Here is a 21,652-nt window from a genome sequence, read left to right as displayed (position 1 = left end):
AAATTAAGAAAACCATATAGATCTTATAGAGGGTTATTATTGTTGTGTAACTTAGCTTTGTATTAGAATTCTTTTGTCTGTTGTTAGACTTAACACATTGGTAAAAAAGCTACTTTGCATATAACTGTTCGATTTGACGGAATATTCTCTTTAAGTCTAACAAGGTGAGTTAATTAGAGAGACCGTTTTCATGACTGTATAGAATTTAAGAGAATATTATGCGATTTCTAAGATTTGAGGGAGTAATATGAAAATTATTAAAGATTTAGGGCACTAATATCTAAAAAAACCCAAATTTCTATAACTGGCGAAATTCTAAGAGTATTAAAAAAAACTCCATCTTCAATTTAAAATTGCAATATTAGGTCTACATAACAATTAGGGGTTAGTTGACTAGTTATAAGAAATAAGAAATACAGGTTAATCCCATCTATAGTTACTCAGCTAGTCTTAATTTTGATTAGGTTTAAAGTGTCACAAATATTTGTTGTTGTAACAAAAAACAGCAATTATATGCATTTGCGTAATTTACATTTTGCAACAAAATTATGTTCTTAGCATTGAAATTGATAAAGATGCCACTTGTTAATATAAGGAATGCAAAAAAATTAGAACATGGTAATATCAAAGCACCATATTAGTTGATTGCTAGTGAAAACATTAATACTGTGAGAATTAACAATGGGAGGATGTATATCCTTGAAAAGTTGATCTAGCAAATATGGATTGCCGCTGTTTCGATGATAAGATGATCTACGTTCACAAAAAAATATATCAAGAGCCTAACTTTGATCTCAAGCAAAGCTTCTCCAATACTCGAGTCAACAATTTATTAGTTATTTATTTAAACCAAAAAAACATCGCTAGGCTACAAAAAGAATATCATATAAATTTAGGTTAATATCATAAAGTAAATTAAAAAAATATAAAGAAAAAGTGGAATGTGAAATACCCATGAGTAAAAAGATGAAATCAGAGCGAAAACATAAATGGCAGGCAGAAAGCGGCATGTGATTAAATATAAAAAAAAATAAAATCGATAATCACGGGGATTCACGCACCGATCATATTTTATTAATTATTTCACAAAATCAGAAATGGCAAATTAGAAACCTACGGATTACAAAAATCTTTTAAACGCACGCGCTGACTTTTTATCGAATTGTACTGATTTCGTAATCAAATTAGATCATATTCTTTCTTGTAACCCGACAAAACCAATCTGCAACAAGTAGAGTCTCCGGGGGCTCAAACGCAAAAAGGCCAAACAGTCAATCCGGCGGTCTTGTATTTTATTTTGCACCCCCCAACCCCCTATAAAAAAAATTAAGAGGGTGAGATGGGGGAAATCGGAGGGCGAGATTTGAACTATTTCGCCGTCCCGCTCACGGAGTTACTCGCCGTTAACTCTTTTCTTTGAAAAGGGCGCTCGCTTTCGTTCAATCTCTCTCTCTCTCTCTAAACCCTCGCTCGCTCTCTCTCTCTCTCTCTCTAGACCCTAGAGCTCTACCTTTCTCTCTCCTCATCCGTTGAGGCCGCCGTCGCATGCGCCCAAGCTCGGGTCTCTCCGGCGGTTCCGGATCGCCGGGAGGAGTTCGGAGCTCCGATTAGCGGCGACGGCGTTAGGTCAGTCCTCTATCGGGTCCCCGAAACGGCGCTCATCGGTTTCGGATCCTCCTCGTCGTTTGTTTAGTCCCGTCGCTTTCTCCTTCGAGTTTTTTTTTTTTTAAATAATAATGATAATAATAATCTTTGGGCATTTTGTTGACGAGAGTCCGATTGATGAGCTGAAGGCGAGATCGGGGTTTGTTTTGTTATTTTAAGTTTGGCACTAATCACATTGTTTTGGGGTTTAGTTTGGGGGCTAGGGTTTTAGAGAGCAGGTTTCTTTTTTTTTTCTTTTTTGTAATAATTTTTATTTGACGAAAAAATTCACTTTTTCTTTTTACTCTTCAGTCTGGAATCGGCAATTTATTTATTTTTTCCGGACATTAAAAGAAAAGTTCACTCTTTTTTTAGTTCAGTTTCTGGTTACATTTGGTCTGTGGTTTTCCCCTTGAATAATAATCATCTTGTCCTTTTTTTATTTTCTGTTTTGTTTTGTTGTTGTTATTGTTTCTACGGGTATACTTTATTGGGTGCGATATTTTGTACTGCTGCATTAATTCTACTTCAATGCTTAGTATTAAACATCAAAACAAAATAAAGGCTCGGTATTTACACTCTGAAAAAAATTTCAGTTATGTTATTGGGTTTTGGAGAAAGATTCTTAAAATCCCCATATTCGTAAGAACGTATTGAATGTCAATGGCCCAATATCTTTACTCAATAATTGATCCAAACAGTGGTCTAGTAAATAGATGGCAATAGATTTCAAGTTGGACTTTTGGGTTGTACTATAGCCTTACTTTTTCAAACCACATTTTTTTTAAATATAAAACAAATCTCTCTTTAGGACATCAACACATCACAATCTGCTTCAAAAAAAAAAGAATTTTCTTCACTGAGAATTTTCTGCGATAAAAATGTGAATTTCCTTGGTACAAATTAAAACGACTTGAATGAAGTCGGCTTATGTTTAAATCTTATGAACTACACTACCTTCGTCTCTGTGAATGATAGAGAGTATATAGTTTTGGAGTACGGAGTATCCTAAATTTCCGAATGTTTATGTGAGGAGCATGCAGGCTTATTAAGTTTCGCATTCAAATTTTTACCATTAGAATCATATATGTGGTGATGAATACTCATATGCTGGCAAGTTGGATTTATGTCCAGAAAACTTCATGAAAGAAGTGCCCAAAACCATGTATTATTTGTAGAACTAATCCTTTATAAGCAAGTGATGTGTATCTTAGCAAGATAACATTAGCAAGTGATGTGCATCTTAACCAAACCTACAAGTTTAATTGGCACGGGGTTTAAATCTTTTTTTTATCACAAAGCTGATAGCAATGCCTTGATAGGACAATTCTCCAGAACTTTAGAAGCCTATTACTCTTCTTTAGCTAGAAGAGGGAGGGGCTGGGGTTTGGGGGGGGGGGGGGGGGGTAGTTTTTACGACATGGACCATCCTTGTTTGAACATTTCTCTGAATTGTGTAGTTTACTATCTTTAACCAAGTTTATTTTTTTGAGTGCTTAATGAAACTATCAAAGTCGGATTTTTATGGTTTTATAACGTGCTCTGTAGCACAGTAGTATTATTTTCATTTTTCTTCCTTTTTCTTGTGATTCTTCTTTAAACAACTGCTCTTGTCTTGCTTTTATATCTAGCATTAGGTAAATAATTTACCTCTTGTAGGCAGGTTGTACGAAGTGAACATATAAAAGTGTGGTTTAAGCTTTAGTGGCAATGAAGAAGGAAACATCTGAAAATTCAGTACTTGCTGGATGTGAAGCACCTTCGGGCCGAATAACACGGGCTAGGGCTGCTGCTTGGCGCGCAAGTGGTTCCGTGCTCCAGTTGAAACCTCCTCTTGTACAGCTGGACAAGGAGCAAGTACTACGGGGGAAGAAAAAGAGAGATGAGAACAGTTGTGCTGCTCCTAATGCAGCTTTTCAGCACAAGAAGAGGGCAGTACTCCGGGACGTGACGAATACTTGCTGTGCGAATTCATTTAAGGACTGCATCAATGTGAGCAAAATACAGGTTCGAGTACTTACATAAAGTGATCAGTGATTCCATGATTTCATAATTGTTAAGATAGTGCTTTCTGAATATTTTCTCATCAATGTTAAGGCTAAAAAAGTGTATTTGTTATTTGATAGATGTCTTTTCTCTCCTGCAAAGCACTATGTTGTTACAATTATACTGGCTTTTGAACTGGAAGATTTTTGAATTTTGTGGTGGAATATCACAAATTATTTTCCTTGTTTTCTGTCTGCATTTTCTTGTTTGGAAGTATTGACTTTTCTCCCTAATGCAATGCTTGTATCCAGGCTAAGGTCTCTCAGAAGATTAAATCCGGTCCTTCCAAGCCTAAACTATGTTCTAGCAAGAAGGTTTTCAATCAAGCCCCATCCATTTCTGTGAAAAGTGCAGTGATTCTTGAAAACAAGAAGGATAAACAGATAAAGGAGGTGGTGATGTTGGAGACACAAGATGCTGATTTGTCGTTCAGTATGAAAGAAAATCTCTCATCCCCACAAAATGCAGAGAGTCTTATGGAAGGGGAGAGCACCTGTGGTACAACTTTGCTTGAAGAATATATCTCCAGAGATGAATTCTGCAAGGATCCTGAGGGTTTATCTGAGTTGGAATATATAGATATTGATGCTGACCATACAAATCCTCAAATGTGCTGCTTATATTCATCTGATATATATTCTAATCTACATGCTGCCGAGGTACAACCCTATTTTCCTGGATTCTGAAGTCTGATGCTCTTTTGTGATATTTCTGCTATGCATTCTACCATTACTGCTTGAATCATTTTAAATTTTCATGGCGCCTGATGATGCTGATGATGATGATGCTGATGAGCACAGAGATTAGTCAAGTGCACACAAAAAACAAACCTAGTCACACTCCTAGATTGAGTTTAGTAATTTTTATAACTTCTAAGACAATGAGACAATTAAATCTTGTCATTGTTTCAACTTTTCCTTTGCATATTTGTGTTTTTTTGGTAATTTCTTATATTGAAAATTTCTTTCTTCAGATCCTCAGAAGACCTTGTTCCAACTTCATGGAAACAGTGCAGCGAGATATCACTCATAGCATGCGGGGTATTCTAATTGATTGGCTTGTCGAGGTTTGTAAAAGTTTAAGTTACCATATGTTTGCCAAAATGATTTTATTCTTGTTGTTAGACGATTTATGAAATTTGAACATACTTATTTACTAAATTACTTTTGGCTATGACTTGAAAGGTGATTGCTTATTTTCAGTCTTTTCTGAAAATGCACTGGGCATATCAGTTTGGTTTGTGTCTTTTCAGCACAAAAGTCAAACTGATAATGGGTAGATATAAGCTAAACCTTACATGAGGTAGCTACATCTAAGTAATTAGCAAAGCATATATTGTACTTATTTTAATCCACTTTGATATAGTAAATAGTATCGCTGTGACTTTGCAACATCACAAGAGTTCTAGTTTATATTTTAAACTTAGGAATATGTGTATAACTACATCTGCTAAAATTATCTTTACAATTATCTTACTCTTTTAGGTGAATATTCTCTGTAGAACCGTGATTACTTAAAGGATGAGTTAGTATATTGGGGAGTATTCTTATTGTTAAAGTACTGTTAGAACAAACGTGAAATCTATGGTAGGGCTTATAGGGCACTAGTAGAGCTTACAAAACACAAGAAATACAAGGGCTAGGGAGTCTTTTTTATGGAATTTTGTTTTCCAGTTATTATCATTTCCCATTTTGCAAGGAATAATACAACTGTTGTGCGCGGCGGAAGCCAAAACCAAATCGATGTGCTTCGAGAAACCAAAACAAACAAACGCCAAGAGAAGGTCAAACAATGCAAAATAACGACACAAACACAAACAACTAATTTTAACGTAGTTCGGTAAGTTGCTACGTTCACGGGGCACGAAAGAGGATAGGTTTTTCACTATAGAGAAGGAGAGTACAAACTGAGATTACAAGATCGCTCAAACCAATCAACTAATCTCACCAACAAAACTCTTAATCTCTCAAACAATAACCCTAACTAATAGCTCAGAAAGATATCTCTTTTCTGTGCTCTAATATCCCCAAAACAATTCACAATCAAAGCCAAAGAAATCCTAAAACGTGTGTTTGTATTTATAGCAAACACTAATCCCAAAACAGAGAAGGAAATCAAGCCCAAGCCCAGACCCGACCCGCGATCGATCGTCGAACCCATCGCAGTCGACCGTGACAAACTACAGAACCCAAAAACCAATTACAGTGTCTCACGATCGACCGTCGCGCCAGTCGACGCGGACGATCGCCAAAAGTCTAGAGACTTTTTCCTGTATTGTGCACGTTCGCGGTCGACTGTCGCGCCACCCGCGGTCGACCGTGCAGCTTCTAAATTGTTCTATCTCTAATTTTCTGAACCTCGTTGTTTCCTCTTTAATTCTTCACCTCGGCGAAGTTTTTTTCAAAACTGAGCCGATACCAACCAAAATAAATGTCTCACTTGTTGCGTCCAGTACGAAGTGTGTTAAATTAAGTAGTAGGTTAAGTATTGGGTATTGGGTTAATAGAACGTTACCCATTAACCTTAACCCTATTGTATGGCTATATATATCTCTCTTATGATCTCAATAAAGATTGATTAGGGTTTTATCTATTTCTACATGGTATCAGAGCAAGGTTCCCTCCCAAACCCTAGCCGCCGCCCTTATCTCCCAAAACCCTAACCGCCCCGCTGCCGACCGCCTCGGCCGCTCCCGTTGCAGCCGCTGCGTCGCGGCTGGGCGCCCCTGTCGCTTGCCCCCCGTCTGCCAGCAAGCCGCTGCCCCCCCCTCCTGCCCGCTGCCGGCTCGCTGCTGCCACCCCCTGGCCAGGCTGCACCCGCTGCTTGCTGCCCCCCCGTTCCTTCGCTGGCGCCAGCGCTGCCGTGGCTCACCGCGCTGGGCCGGCTGCCCGGCTGCAATCGCTGCGCCGCTGAAGCACGCCAGCTGCCGCTGCCTCCCCCTGCCTCTGCCTCGCTGCTGCCTCACTTGTTCCAGCCCTCCCCTCCTTCCTGGCCGCAAAAACGCCGCTATCCCGCCCCCCACCCCCCCCATCCTGTCGACCATCGAGTTGACATGGATTCCCTAGACTCAGTCCTCGAACTGATGACAGGAAGAGTTTAACTCTCACATCGATGGGATATAACCTTTTTTTTGGTTCTTGTTTCCTCTGAGAAACGAGAATTTTTTTGAAGATCCTACTATTGTTGTGCAGCAGAGGTGCTGCCGAAATTTTCACTGCACACAACAAGGGTTTGACTGGAGCCTTTGTGCACACAGAAGCCAAGGCTCTATCTATCTACCATTGTTGAAATATGACTACTACTTCGATGTCTGATATCTCATCATCTACTACTCCTGTTGTTGCTGGAGAAACCTCTGCGCCAAAAGTAGTCTTGGGGACTACAATTAAGTTGAATGGTACTAACTATCTGCTCTGGGCACAAGCTTTCCGGATCTTCATTGGCGCTCAGAGCAAACTGCCTCATCTTCTGGCATCTCCACCACCACCATCTGATCCCACCTACAACTCATGGCTCTCCTCTGATTACTGTGTTATGACTTGGCTTCTCAACAGTTTGGATGCACAGATCAGTAGCAGTGTTATGTTTTTAACCACTGCAAAGGAAATGTGGGACAGCCTGAAGATTATGTACGGGAATGAGAAGAATGTTTCCCGTGTTTTTGAGATTTATGAGAGACTATTTGCGATCAAACAGGGCGATAAGACAGTTCCAGAGTTCTTTGGTGAGTTGAAGGGACTGATAGACGAACTAGAAATGCATCAGCCTGCAGTAGCTGATGCGGCGACATTGTTGGGGTATCGCCGCGATCTGGCTGTCTCCAAGTTTCTTTCTGGACTGCACCCTAATTTACAGTCTCAGGTACGGGGACAAATATTGGGTGGCGATTCGATTCCCTCCCTGACTGCTACATTCTCCAGAGTCATGCAGGTCTCTACTGGTGTTACTTCTGCTACTAATGCACCTTCTCCACATTCAGTGGATCAGTCTGCCATGTTCTCTAGTCGAGGCAGAGGCCGCGGTCGTGGTCGTGGTCGTGGTCGTGAGTCTGTGGGAGGACGTGGCTCCTTTAGTGGGCGACATGGTGATTCTGATAGGGGTTCACGTCAGTGTAGTCACTGTGGGAGGACCAATCATATTTCTGAGAAGTGCTGGGAGAAGTTTGGCCGTCCTCAATGGGCCCAAGTGGCCGATGCCGAGTCGACTCGTTCACCTGTTTCTACTACTACTCCTAATAATCTAGCTACTACTATTCCTACTGTTCAGATCTCTCAGGCAGATTATGAGAGGTTACGTCAGCTAGAGCTCTCTCAAAACAGTCATTCGGCTACTCATGCATCCTCTTCAGGTATGGATGCTTACATAGCTTCTCCTCATGAACCATGGGTACTAGATTCTGGAGCCTCATCCCATATGACAGGTATAAAGGATCGCTTTGACACTTTATTTTTTTCTGATAAGTTTCCCTCTATTCGCATCGCTGATGGTACACTTTCTCCAGTTCTTGGTGCTGGAGTAGTTCATGCTACTTCCTCTTTGAAACTCACTGATGTGTTATATGCTCCTAAATTCCCTGTTAGCTTATTATCCATTAGCAAGTTTACAAAGCACAATAACTGTAAAGTCACATTCTTTCCATCTTATTGTGTTTTTCAGGACCTAGCAACTGGGAGGACGATTGGTTCGGGGCATGAGAGAGGCGGTATGTACTATTTGGACGACAGTGTGCCGGGTGCTGGTCTTGTTGCAGCACAGCCTGATTCTACCTTACTATGGCACTGGCGTCTGGGTCATCCTTCACTTCAAAAACTTAAATCAGTAGTTACTGTTCAGTCTTCTCTTTCTTCTTTAGGTTGTGAGTCATGTGAACTGGGTAAGCACCATCGTGCTTCTTTTCAGAGTCGTGTCGATAAACGCAGTAGTTTTGCGTTTGAGTTAGTTCATTCTGATGTCTGGGGTCCTTGTCGTGTTCCCTCTGTGAAGGGCTATCGATATTTCATTATTTTTGTTGATGATTTCTCTCGCATGACTTGGCTATATTTGTTGAAAGAGAGGTCTGAAGTCCAGCATGTTATTGAATTTTTTTATAATGAAATAAAAACCCAGTTCTCTACTTCTGTTCATATTCTTCGTACTGATAATGCTTTGGAATATATGAAAAATGACGTTTCAAAATTTTGTGCTCTTAATGGTATTATTCATCAAACTTCATGCTCTCACACTTCACAACAAAATGGAGTTGCTGAGAGGAAGCATAGACATATTCTCGATGTTGCTAGAACACTGATGATACATATGAATATTCCAAAGTACTTGTGGTCGGATGCTGTCCTCACTGCCTGTTATTTGATTAATCGCATGCCTTCCTCTGTTCTTGATGGTTTGATACCATTCCACTGTCTTTATCCTGCTAAAAAACGTTTTTCTGTGATTCCTCGAGTTTTTGGTTGTACGTGTTTTGTTCAGGATTTGACTGCTGGTTTGGATAAATTGTCTCCTAGGTCCATTAAGTGTGTGTTTGTTGGATACTCACGTACTCAAAAAGGGTATAGGTGCTATCATCCAAACACCAGGAGATATTTTGTTTCTGCTGATGTTACCTTTTTTGAGTCTGTCCCATATTTTTCCTCTGGTTCCACTACCTCTGTCAGTCCACAGGTGCCACTACCTTCTACGGCTCCCACTACTATTCCGATATCTGCTCCTGTGGCTACTGCACCAAAGCCTCTACTGACATACTCTCGCCGTCCTAAAGTACATACACCTGTCTCTGCTCCTGCTGACTCTTCTTCTCCAGCTGCAGGTCCATCTCATGTCGAGCCTCATATCTCTTCTGACTTAGATGTTCCTATTGCTCTTCGTAAAGGTAAACGGTCTTGCCCAAAATATCCTATCTCTCTTTTTGTCTCTTATGACCGTCTCACCTCATCATTTCGTCAGTTTGCTTTGTCATTGTCCACTATATCTTTACCCAGGTCACATGAGGAAGCTTTGTTAGTACCCGCCTGGAAACAGGCTATGGATGAGGAGATGAATGCACTGCTTTCTAGAGGGACTTGGGATTTGGTCTCTCTACCTGCTGGAGCGACTGTGGTTGGCTGCAGATGGGTGTATACCTTGAAATATCGTCCTGATGGGTCTGTTGATAGATATAAAGCTCGCCTGGTTGCTAAAGGATATACCCAGACATATGGTATTGACTATTTTGAAACCTTTTCTCCCGTTGCTCGTCTCAACTCCATCAGAATTCTTTTCTCTCTGGCTGTTAATATGGATTGGGCGATGCACCAACTAGATGTGAAGAATGCTTTCCTTTATGGTGATTTGGACGAGGAGGTTTATATGGAGCAACCTCCTGGGTATGTTGCTCAGGGGGAGAATCTTATCTGCAGGCTGAGAAAGGCCATCTATGGGTTAAAGCAGAGTCCTCGAGCTTGGTTTGATAAGTTCAGCAAGGTTATTTCTAATGTTGGTTTCCAAAGCTAATATATTTAACAGTTACCAGACCTGATATTATTTTTACAGTAGGTGTACTGAGCAGGTTTATGCACAAACCTAGAGAGGTTCATTGGACAGCAGCTCTGAAGATTTTGGCATATGTCAAAAGTTGTCCTGGCAAGGGATTGTTATATAAGAAGCATGGGCATACTCACATTTCGGCTTTCTCTGATGCTGGCTACGCAGGAGACATGGGAGACCGAAAGTCAACCTCAGGATTTTGTACTTTTGTTGGAGGTAATCTTGTGACTTGGAGAAGTAAGAAACAAGATGTAGTATCACGATCTAGTGCAGAGGCCGAATATAGAGCAATGGCTCACACTGCTTGTGAGATGGTGTGGCTACGAAAGTTTATGACAGAACTTGGTCTTGTTCAACCTGGACCCATGCCTATGCATTGTGACAACCAATCTGCCATTTACATTGCACAGAATCCTGTATTTCATGAGAGGACAAAACATATTGAAGTTGACTGCAATTTTGTCAGAGATGCTTGGGAGAAGAAGATAGTATCTCTCATATTCACTCCGTCCTCACAACAACTTGCTGATATTCTCTGGACCCATGCCAATGCATTGTGACAACCAGTCTGCCATTTATATTGCACAGAATCCTGTGTTTCATGAGAGGACAAAACATATTGAAGTTGACTGCAATTTTGTCAGAGATGCTTGGGAGAAGAAGATAGTATCTCTCATATTCACTCCGTCCTCACAACAACTTGCTGATATTCTTACCAAGGCTACATCTTCAAAGGTGTTCTCTACTATATGTGACAAGCTGGGCATGATAGATATATATGCTCCAGCTTGAGGGGGAGTGTTAAATTAAGTAGTAGGTTAAGTATTGGGTATTGGGTTAATAGAACGTTACCCATTAACCTTAACCCTATTGTATGGCTATATATATCTCTCTTATGATCTCAATAAAGATTGATTAGGGTTTTATCTATTTCTACAAAGTGAAATAAAATCACGATAACAGACTCAATCCACAACAAGTCGAGACCTAAATGAGAATGTGATCACTCTCTAAACGTCGGTATCAACTCACCAATCCGGCTGCATCATAAATGACTGTCTATGTATCCTTTTGCCTAAGGAATCAAACATTCACGTAGTTCACTCAATGGCTTTCAAAGGCCCTCAATCCAATAGAAGAGTTCTCAACTCTTCACTAACAAATCTGCGACTGATAGCTCTCCCAATGGTCCCAAAATAAAACAAACCAAACACCTCCACCTGAGGTGAACTAACGATCATGTCCAAATCTGAACTATGTCCACCAGCTGTACTCGAATCCAAAATCAAGTCATCATCTGCATCCAAATCCAAATGACCCAAACTGTGTCACCTCAGTTGGAATCCCAAATGATGTAGTATGATCTGGAATATGTGGAGTAATCTCCACCTAACGTGAAGTAGCATCACACTCAACCTGCCGCGATATCCTAACAATCTGATCAACACTCTTCACTTGCTGAGAGTCCAACTGATAACCAAACGAGTCTCTGAATTCCAAACGTGCAATCAGATCAAATATCACATCCTTGATGTGACCAAATGCTGAGCAATCAAACATCCGACGTAACCCAAAATCTGAAGCAGCTCCACTAGACCCTAAATCTCCAAACACAGCAGTCGGCAACCTATGACTAAGATGACCCAAACATGTCGAAGCCTCAACACCAGAATCAATGTTTGACATCAAACGCTGATCCTCCTTCAGAAAAAAACGATCAATCAAAAATGTCATCTTATCTCGTTGCCCCAATGTTTCCCCTCCAATGAAGTATCTCAAACTGTCATGAGCTCGGCACGAATACAGAAAAAGATCCCTCTTATACTTCTCACTAAAATTAGAACGGAGTACCTTCATCCTTCTGTCTTTCTTACATGTTGTAGACTACTAGGACTTCACTCAAGCGGGACTTTGTTGCAACCCAAACATGCTTATAACAGTCGTCAACAAAGGAAACCAAATATCGATTACCTTCCAATGATGCCTCCTTGAAAGGCTCCCAAATGTCTGAATGAATACCACCTAGAAGACCCCTCAATCGATGGATTGAAGCGCCAAACTCCACATCGGTCTCTTTGCTCATACCAATGTGCTCAAAGGATTTCAATATGCAGGTCAAGACACTTCTCAATAATCCAATGCATTGTATCAACAATCAAATATCTCAGCCTTAAATCCTTCTTTCTCAACCATAATTCTCAAAGCACCAACAAAACAATGCGGAACAAACGAAGAATAGATCCAAACTGAAAAGAGAGATTTTTACCTCCAACAGAAACCCTAATAAGAACATCCGAAAGATCTCATCCACACACGACTGTAGACGAGATCACCAATAGTAAAAATCCCACATTTATCACTAACTGAAGCCCTAGACGAACTTCCAAAGCGATCTACTCCTCCAATTAGTCCAAGCGTAGCAAAAGCTCTGATACCACTTGTTGTGCGCGGCGGAAGTCAAAACCAAACCGATGTGCTTCGAGAAACCAAAACAAACAAACACCGAGAGAAGGTGATCTCGGGTCAAAACCAATTTTAACGTGGTTCGGTAAGTTTCCTACGTCCACGGGGCAAGAAAGGGGATGAGTTTTTCACTATAGAGAAGGAGAGTACAAACTGAGATTACAAGATCGCTCAAACCAATCAACTAATCTCACCAATAAAGCTCTCAATCTCTCAAACAATAACCCTAACCAATAGCTCAGAAAGATCTCTCTTTTCTGTGCTCCAATATCCCCAAAACAATTCTCAATCAAAGCCAAAGAAACCCTAAAACGTGTGTTTGTATTTATAGCAAACACCAATCCCAAGCAGAACAGAAAATCAAGCACAGGCCCAGACCCGACCCGCGGTCGACCGCAGAATCCATCGCGGTCGATCATGGCAAACGACAGAACCCAAAAATCAATTACAGTGTCTCGCGGTCGAGGTCGACCGCCAAAAGTCCAGAGACTTTTTCCTGTGCTGTGCACGTTCGCGGTCGACCGCGCAACTTCCAAATTGTTTTGTCTCCAATTTTCTAAACCTCGTTGTTTCCTCTTCAACAACACTTTGAAGTTTATGAATGAGATGCATTTCAGTCCCTACCAAGCGATTTTCAACCTCGTAAGACTGCGCAAAAGGATCCCATATGGTAAACAATTGTTCCAGCCTTTCTTCATGATCTTCATTTTTCATTTGGAAATTGCTGCACAATCAGTCCAAATATCTAATATCTTGAGGCTACTAGAGAAGTACTTCTGAAACCTGTGTATTTTATGTAAATCAAAGAAGCTGATAATATGTGGTTTGTGTAGCCATATGCCCTTACACCTATACAAGGGTGACACTTAAATTCGATAGTGCTCGTTCTAACACCTGAAAACCACAGAGCTCAGAAGGCATTCCCCTAGCGGAATCTGTCAAATTATGGAACTTAAGTTTGTTAGTAATTGAAAATAAAACAATTTGTACTCGCATTGTAGTTTGTTGAGATAAGTACATAATAGGTGCCTTCCCTTCCTAGCTCATGTAAGTTAGCAGATTTTTTATTTCAAATTATTTTATAGACTTGAACATGGGTTTCTGTTGTTTAATATTTAGCTTTGCCTTCTTTTCTTTTCAATTGAGTGAGTTTACAGTAATGTCAATTTCATGTTTCAGGTTTCTGATGAATATGGCCTTGTTCCAGACACTTTATATCTTGCTGTTAACATCATTGATCGGTTTCTCTCCCAAAATTATATTGAAAGACAAAGGCTGCAACTACTGGGCATTACTTCCATGTTAATTGCATCGTAAGTTTTCTGTTATGTGTTAGTGTGTCCTTTATATACTTTGACTATAACTAGAAATATAATATTAGGATCTCGCTAATTGACAAATTAAACATTGGGTTATGAGTCACACTATTGGGAAGCCCCCTAACCATGCAATGCAGAGGCCTGATATTAATCACCATTAAATTCAAAAAAGAACATACAGTGCGCAAAATTTCGGGTGACTAGTTGTGAATAATACAGAACAAGGGAAAGCACTACTCCCATGTTGATTAACTGATGTGCATTTCACAATGTACAATTACTGTGTCATGCTTGATACAATGTAAAAAAGAACATATGCTTTTGCATGATCTGGCAAGATCTTTGGGACTCGTGGAGAATTGCATATATCATTCTCAAATGAGAACGCCTTTTTTGTAAGGGCAGTCCCATATGGATGGGAGAAATCTTGTGTGAACTTGCTCTAAAATTGTAGAACCCCTTTTGTTTCTCATCTACATGTTTATAATAAAGTAGATTTCCATAGACTGCTCTGTAGACTGAAGTAATTTGGGGTAGTGATGCTTAGTGCACTTTGTTTGTTTTACTAATTGGATTTAGTTAATACAATTTTTTGTATTTATATTTATTGTATGTTATGCAGAAAGTATGAAGAAATTATCAGTCCCCGTATAGAGGAATTTTGCTTTATTACAGATAACACATACACCAAAGGAGAGGTATACTATACATTCACATTAATTTTTCCAAGCGCCTCTTGCATTTACATTCCTGAGCTAGGAAAAGGGCTCTGTTACAAAGGAGAATTAACATAGCCAGCATCACTCGCTAACAGGTACTTAAAATGGAAATTCAAGTGCTGAGATTTTTGGGCTTTCAACTCTCTATACCTACTGTAAAAACATTTCTCAGGTGAACACTTCTTCCATCGATTAAGTCTTGTATCAGGTTTGTGTATGTCTATCTTTCATCTTTGACATTTTTTTTTGCTTGCTATCTGCAGGAGATATATTCGAGCAGCATATACATCATACAAGGTAAGCATTTCTATAGTGAGTGTAATGGAGTATAATAGTAATGTGCTTTTGAAACTTCCAACCTGTTACATATTTTTTAAGTGATTTTCTTCTCTAATGCAGGTTCCTCCTCAAGCCTTGAGTCATCTGGCAAACTATTTAGCAGAGCTGACATTGATTGAATATAGCTTCTTAAAGTTTCTTCCTTCAATCATAGCTGCATCTGCCGTATTCCTTGCAAAATGGACACTGCATCAATCTGACCATCCATGGGTGCGTGCACATTTATATATTTTTCCTTTTTAAGCTAGCTTTATGCACGTAATTATGTATGTCTCTATGTGTTCAATAAATAGGTGACAACTCATTTTGCTAAATTAGCTACCAAGAAATAGAGTGGCAGTGAGGCTTATGCCACAAGTCACATTGTATGTGTACGTGTGCACGTGTCTGTATAAAGAGTTGAGCTATGCTGCTATTAATAGTATTTAAGATTTAAGATGTGACTACTATCGATTCACATCCAGAATTTGGATCTCCAAATTGAAAACCATACATTAGATGTGATCTACTACATATCAGCTGCCTAGAAATAAAACTTTTGAAGGATTTTAGCATGTTTTTTCCTGGATCATATGTTATGGAAACTCAACATTTCAATATTTTGTAAAGTTCTTACTTTTTGCCCCTTGGTACATGGTTAAAAGCTCAACGAAATCATTGGAATTTTACTCGTAGGTAATTCATGTGTTTAAGACTACATTTAATCCTGATTTTCAATTTGAAAACTTAAATTGTAGATTTGAATCAATAGTATCCACATATTCAACAGTATTGATATCAGGCTAGCTTGACTCCCTCTCATATCATTTCAGGGAGCTACTTAGAGGACTAGCTCTCTGTGTCCGGGTCCTATGAACTTCTTGCAGAAGTTGTCTCTTATTGGAGTTTTGCTCGAAACTTCACTGACAGATTTATTCTTCTCATGTACAGAATAGCACCCTGGAGCACTATACCTCTTATAAAGCTTCAGAACTTAAAGCAACGGTTCTTGCAATGCAGGAGTTACAATTGAACTCGAACAATTGTCCCCTCAATGCGATTCGTGAGAAGTACAAACAATCAAAGGTATTGCTCATAGTTTGCCAAATATCAGACAAAACGTGCTCCTAAATTCAACTGTATATTTGCTTACTAGAATATGAACAACTATATTTATGGCCTGTATTTTTATCAAGATTATAACTTTAGACTCTGTTGTGAAATGCAGTTCGAGTCTGTGGCTTCGATGACATCTCCGAAGCTTCTCCAATCACTATTTGACTGATTATATATACTAGGACTGTCCTTTCGATCTACTGAGGATGTTAACAGAGGGTTAGCAGAAAACAACCTTGTGACTGTCTATCTCATTTCTTTCTTCATTTCTTTCATATCTTCGTTTTTATGGTGGTGGGGTGATTCTACCATCTGTTCTTTTTTCCCTTTAAAGTTTTATCTGTGTAACGCAAAAATATAGGGGAGGTGATAACAGGTCGACTGATGCTTGGCCAAATGGCATATTTATTTCAAGCATTTTGATGTAAAGCAGTGGCTGTGCTTTTGCCTTAGTGTCCTTTTTTGGTAGGAATGTAACTATTTCAATGATAATTTACATGATCAAATTTCAAAATTTTCTTGTTTTCTATCGTGTTGTTGTTTTCTGTGCCTTGGCCCTTACTGTTTTTCCTGTCGATACACCATTACATCCAAGGGTTAAGTAATTGTGGGTGGACCCTCTGTACTATGGCCACATTATGGATAGATCTGTAATACCCCAACCCTTGAGAGGGTGATGTGATTAGTATTTGATAGATTTGATTAGAATACTCATACCACCAAGATGCATCTTCTTTTTGGGAACCTAACTCTTAGAAACTCCAAAGTCCTCTGGGAAGTTTTCCAGGGAGCGCGTGAGTGAGGATAAAACGTGCTGAAAAGACATGTGGTGGTTTGTGAGGCCAGTCCATCAGATCTAATAGCGTACCGACTCCGGGATTCCGGGGCGGGGCATTACAAATGGTATCAGAGCCAAACCAACCGGAATTGTGAGAGCTAAGTGCTATGCGGCGCAAAGTGCTACGTCGAGAGGGCGGAAGCCACCTCTTGAGGTCGTAGGAGCCACCTCTAGAATCTCACACGGATGGTATGGTCTTGGATGATATGATTTGGCACAACGAGGACGTTGTGAGTTTAAGTGGGGGAGTTTGTAATACCCCAACCCTTGAGAGGGTGATGTGATTAGTATTGATAAATTTGATTAGAATACTCATACCACCAAGATGCATCTTCTTTTCGGGAACCCAACTCTTAGAAACTTCAAAGTTAAGCGTGTTTGGCCTGGAGAAATTCTAGGATGGGTGACCCTCTGGGAAGTTTTCCAGGGAGCGCGTGAGTGAGGATAAAACGTGCTGAAAAGACATGTGGTGGTTTGTGAGGTCAGTCCATCAGATCTAATAGCAAGATCCCCTTGTAATTCTATTATTGCATATGGACTCCCTATGTAAATTTTCAATTTTTTAACTCTATATCGTCAAGAGAAAGAGATCTCCTGAGGGTAAAGGAGAGAATATTTTATTCGGGTTTATCCGCAACTCGGTGATTGTAGGGAGTCTATTAGCAATTACAAAACTATAAGACGTCTATCTACAATTGGGAAATAGTAAGAGAGTCTGTATGCAATCATTGGCGTGCGTCATCCGCAACCTGACACCGATCGTTGGGTAGAAATTGACATTTAATATACATTTAATATGGAAGCATTGCCTGCGGTAGCGTCACCGAAACAACCTATTATATCTTCTCATTGTTTGTAGACCAATCGACCACCTAACGATGTGGAAACTCCAAGAAACTTGTTCGAACTAAAGAGAATAATATTCGAACTAAAGAGAATAATAATGTCTAGTAGAAAATTGAATAAGCAAATAATAGCACGTAAGACTTCTGTGGCTCGGTAATTACCTATGTTCATGGGAAGAGATTTAAGCCTTCTTTTTATCAGAGATTACAACATACGACTTTTCTTATGATCTTAATAGATCCCACAAAAAACTCTCTCTCTCACCATCACCAAAAGATATCTCGCAATCGTAGATTTCTCTCCCTAGTTTTCTCTCGGCTCTCTTTTACAACATACGACTCTCATTGGGACTTGGTGACTAACCCGAGACGGCTAGGCCTCGTGAACAGCTCTATTTATAGATTGGAATCCCAAATACCAAAGAATTCCCAAAGAAAATAATCCGAGACTGACCGGAACTACGTGGATATCTTTTCTTGTATCTTCTTTTGTGGTCATCTTTTAATGACTGAAATACAAAACTAATTCCCAGCAACAATTAACCCTAACTACAACAACTTGTAAAAATCAAAGAGAGATTATTATGCAAGATTTTTTTTACTGAAATGCTGCAATAAAAATAATTAAGTAGAAGTTCTTTTTTAAGACAATAATAATACAAGGGTTTTGCATATGAAAGAGCTCAACCTCGGAGTTGCTTGCAAAATACTTTGCATTGGTTGCTTATTCATTAGGTACAAATAAATTCCAAAACTAGAAAAAAAACAATACTCAGACTTCATATAATCCTAAGTAAACTTAAACTTTGCAGCACTTAATTTTAAAAAAATGTATTTTCGTACATAAATTCGTGTATGCAGATCAATTTTAGTTAATAAATCAAATGGAAAAAAAAACAAGTTTTCATCAGAAAGAAAATCAGAGTCAAACTTGTAAATTTGACTATTTAGCAATTGGGAAAATTTAGCACTATTCTATCAATAGTTTAATGTCAGTGCGACTATTATGTTATGGCTTAAAAAAAACGAGGTTCTTAAATTCTAGTTGCATAAATAATCTTAGGGGGTTGTATATGGAAGAATTGACTATTAGGGGCTTAAGATGATAATTTATTTTGAAGGGGAAAAAATGACACAGGTTTATTGCATGAAAAAGGAGTTAAAACTTGGTGTCATATGAAAAAGACATTCTATGGGGGCATTATCACAACAACAAAAAAGAAAAAAAAAGAAACAAACAAACAAATAAACTAAAAGCAAAAAACAAACAAAAAACAAAAAAACAAAAAACAAAAGGTACAATGCTTCGAGCACAATTACAATTGTGGATAAATAGCACTTAATACCTGATAGTTTCATTTACTTTATACTCATGTACCCTAACTTGTTTTTCATGGCATTTATATATCATAATTTTTCTAAAATTGGCACGCTAGTACCCTTTATTTTCTAAAATTGGCATGCTAGTACCCTTTATTGCGCTCACATGAAAATTTCACCCGAATATTTTCACATGAAACTTAGAATTAATTAGTATGTGAGTGTCATATTAGAATATTCAAATATGAATGTTCATGTTTGCACATTAAAGACATTATTGTGGCAATTTTAAAAAGCTTAGGATATATAAATGTCACGAAAACAAATGAGGGTGTATCAGTGCAAAGTAAGTGAAACTATATAAGATAACTAAGTGTTATTTAGCCTAAGATTCTTCTATGCATATTATTAGCAGTAAGGCTACCAAATACTACTGAGATTTTTCTCATAATGTGAACTCCATAAATGATTTTGCAAAAAAGAAAACAAAAAAAGACATTCTTAAAGTTTTAGTTGCATAAATAATCCAAAATTTGGGGTTATGCGTGACTATGGACGTCTATCATAATAAAAAAAAAGGTAAAATAATATTTTGAACATGAAAACAAAAATACAGGGCTTGCATAAATAAATGAAACAGATCAAATTGGGGTCACACGGTAGGTTTATATGATTAAAACTCTTAATAAAGTCTTTTAAAAAAAATTGTTAAAATGCGGTGAGCGTGGATCGAACACGCGACCTTCAGATCTTCAGTCTGACGCTCTCCCAACTGAGCTATCCCCGCTTGATGCCTTTATTTTATATGATTAAAACACAAAGGCAAACGATAAATCTCCATAAATGATTTAGCCAAATAGGAGTGATCACTTCAATTTAAGCATATCAGAATGGAATGGTTTAGATTTGGGTTAATTGCGGATAGACCCTTAGTATCACTCAGTTGCATATAAGCCCCCAATAGTTCTATTTGTGCCGATAGACCTCCCGTATCATTTTCCCGATGGTGGGTCTATCCTGACCAATAAGATCAAAAGGATCTATCAACATCTACAGAACTTTCGACTTTCCAAGAGCTAAGAAAAACATTCAAGGGATCTATCCGCACAATTAGAACTACAGAGAGCCTATCCGCATTAGTTATTTCAGAATTTATAGATGTAATCTCAATTGCATTCGTTTGGCATACCAATTAAACAACTCTTTAGATGCATAATTATATGCAATAACAACATTCTGAAAGCTACATATCACAAAAAAATAGCTTTTAGAGAGTATGAAATAATAATACAAGCATTCATTTTTTATATTGGTTATCTGCAGCAACAACATTTGCCGTCCGAGCAACATTCACAGGTCTCGTAGCAGCAGCAGCAGCAAAACAGGGAAAACAAGCTGCAAGCGTATTGATCAAAGATTAGATCAGGGCCTGTTAATAATTATAAACGTTTATCTACGGAAAAATAGTTTTATGGTGTGTCCAAGGAGTTTAATGCATGCCGAAATTTGTTGATGATATCCCTTCGCCTATTAACTTTGACCATAATTTAGTTGGTTCTTCTTTTCCTAACTAAAGATGTAGATATAGATTACTTCGTGCATATGCGATGGTTACGCTGCGTGTGTTCGAGTTTTAGGAGCGCCTAGGCGAGCATGTACTGGACCACACCATGGCAGACGAGCGCGCTTAATAACGGTGGTATCGATTCACCGCGGGCATCATGTATCGGGTCAGATGCGCTAAAGTGCCTAGTTCCTAAAACATTGAGCATCTAGAGATGCACATCTATCTTCGGGTCTATAAACAAGCTCTTCAGTAGATATCCCTTTAGCGCATCATTAATGGCAATATCCGAGATCATTGTTACTACGGAAGGGGGGGTAGGGGGTGAAGGGGCGGGGTGGGGGGGGTGGGGCGTACGAAGCGTAGAGACACCCCTTGTTCCTCCTTCCTCTTCTGGACGTGGTCGTTGTAGAGCATATCCTGTCTCAGCCGGCGGTAGCGTACATCTTCTCTTCGTCATTTAAATACACAATAATAACTTTAATATATCTCTATTTCTTTATTTGTACGCATACACGCCTCGCTATGCAGATTGATTGATAGACCCAAAAAGGAAGGTAGGCTTCTTAATTGCGGGGGTTGGAGTAGTTGTTGGTCGGTTCATTGGCTCTCATCTCACCCCCCGCCCCCCACAACCCCACCCCACCCACAACCCACCCACGACCAACCGTAACATCATAAACATGTCATGCTTGCCACTGACATTATGGTGAGAAATCAAGTAGAATAGAGAGGAACCGGTGATAAAATAAAGACGGGCGTACATCATTGCGGCTGAACAACCACGCACCGCACCGTGAGAGGCGTTCTATATTTCATTGGCAAACCTCTCTGCAACTTCAGCATTACCAATTCAACTGTACTGACAATCAAGAACATGACAACAATACTACAAACAAGAGGAGAAACCGGAGCAGGCCTGATTATGAACGCAGCATTCT

The 21,652-nt window shown here is 39.2% G+C and overlaps 1 protein-coding gene and 1 non-coding gene across 2 annotated transcripts; one reads left to right on the top strand and one right to left on the bottom strand.

Moving 5' to 3' along the window:
* LOC109835671 (cyclin-A2-1-like) lies at positions 1,348 to 16,661 on the top strand. The gene is made up of 11 exons (XM_020403654.1): positions 1,348 to 1,626; positions 3,304 to 3,651; positions 3,942 to 4,349; positions 4,664 to 4,756; positions 13,852 to 13,985; positions 14,614 to 14,689; positions 14,806 to 14,882; positions 14,974 to 15,007; positions 15,110 to 15,259; positions 15,980 to 16,114; positions 16,257 to 16,661. Exons 2-11 carry the CDS (start codon positions 3,355 to 3,357, stop codon positions 16,311 to 16,313), a joined length of 1,461 nt encoding a protein of 486 aa, XP_020259243.1. The 5' UTR covers positions 1,348 to 1,626; positions 3,304 to 3,354; the 3' UTR covers positions 16,314 to 16,661.
* TRNAF-GAA lies at positions 19,862 to 19,934 on the bottom strand. Its single transcript has one exon. It is a non-coding gene; the product is annotated as a tRNA-Phe (tRNA).

This window comes from Asparagus officinalis, chromosome 3, assembly GCF_001876935.1.
Source record: "Asparagus officinalis chromosome 3, Aspof.V1, whole genome shotgun sequence".
NCBI lineage: Eukaryota > Viridiplantae > Streptophyta > Magnoliopsida > Asparagales > Asparagaceae > Asparagus > Asparagus officinalis.
The sequence above is the reverse complement of the archived record's forward strand: the minus strand, read 5'-3'. Positions and strand labels throughout refer to the sequence as shown.

Excerpts from the sequence above, each read along its gene's own strand:
- LOC109835671 (XM_020403654.1), top strand. The coding sequence starts at position 3,355 with ATGAAGAAGGAAACATCTGAAAATTCAGTACTTGCTGGATGTGAAGCA. Across the intron at positions 13,986-14,613 it reads ACTTCCATGTTAATTGCATC|AAAGTATGAAGAAATTATCA; the intron begins GTAAGTTTTCTG and ends TATGTTATGCAG. Across the intron at positions 15,008-15,109 it reads CAGCATATACATCATACAAG|GTTCCTCCTCAAGCCTTGAG; the intron begins GTAAGCATTTCT and ends TCTCTAATGCAG.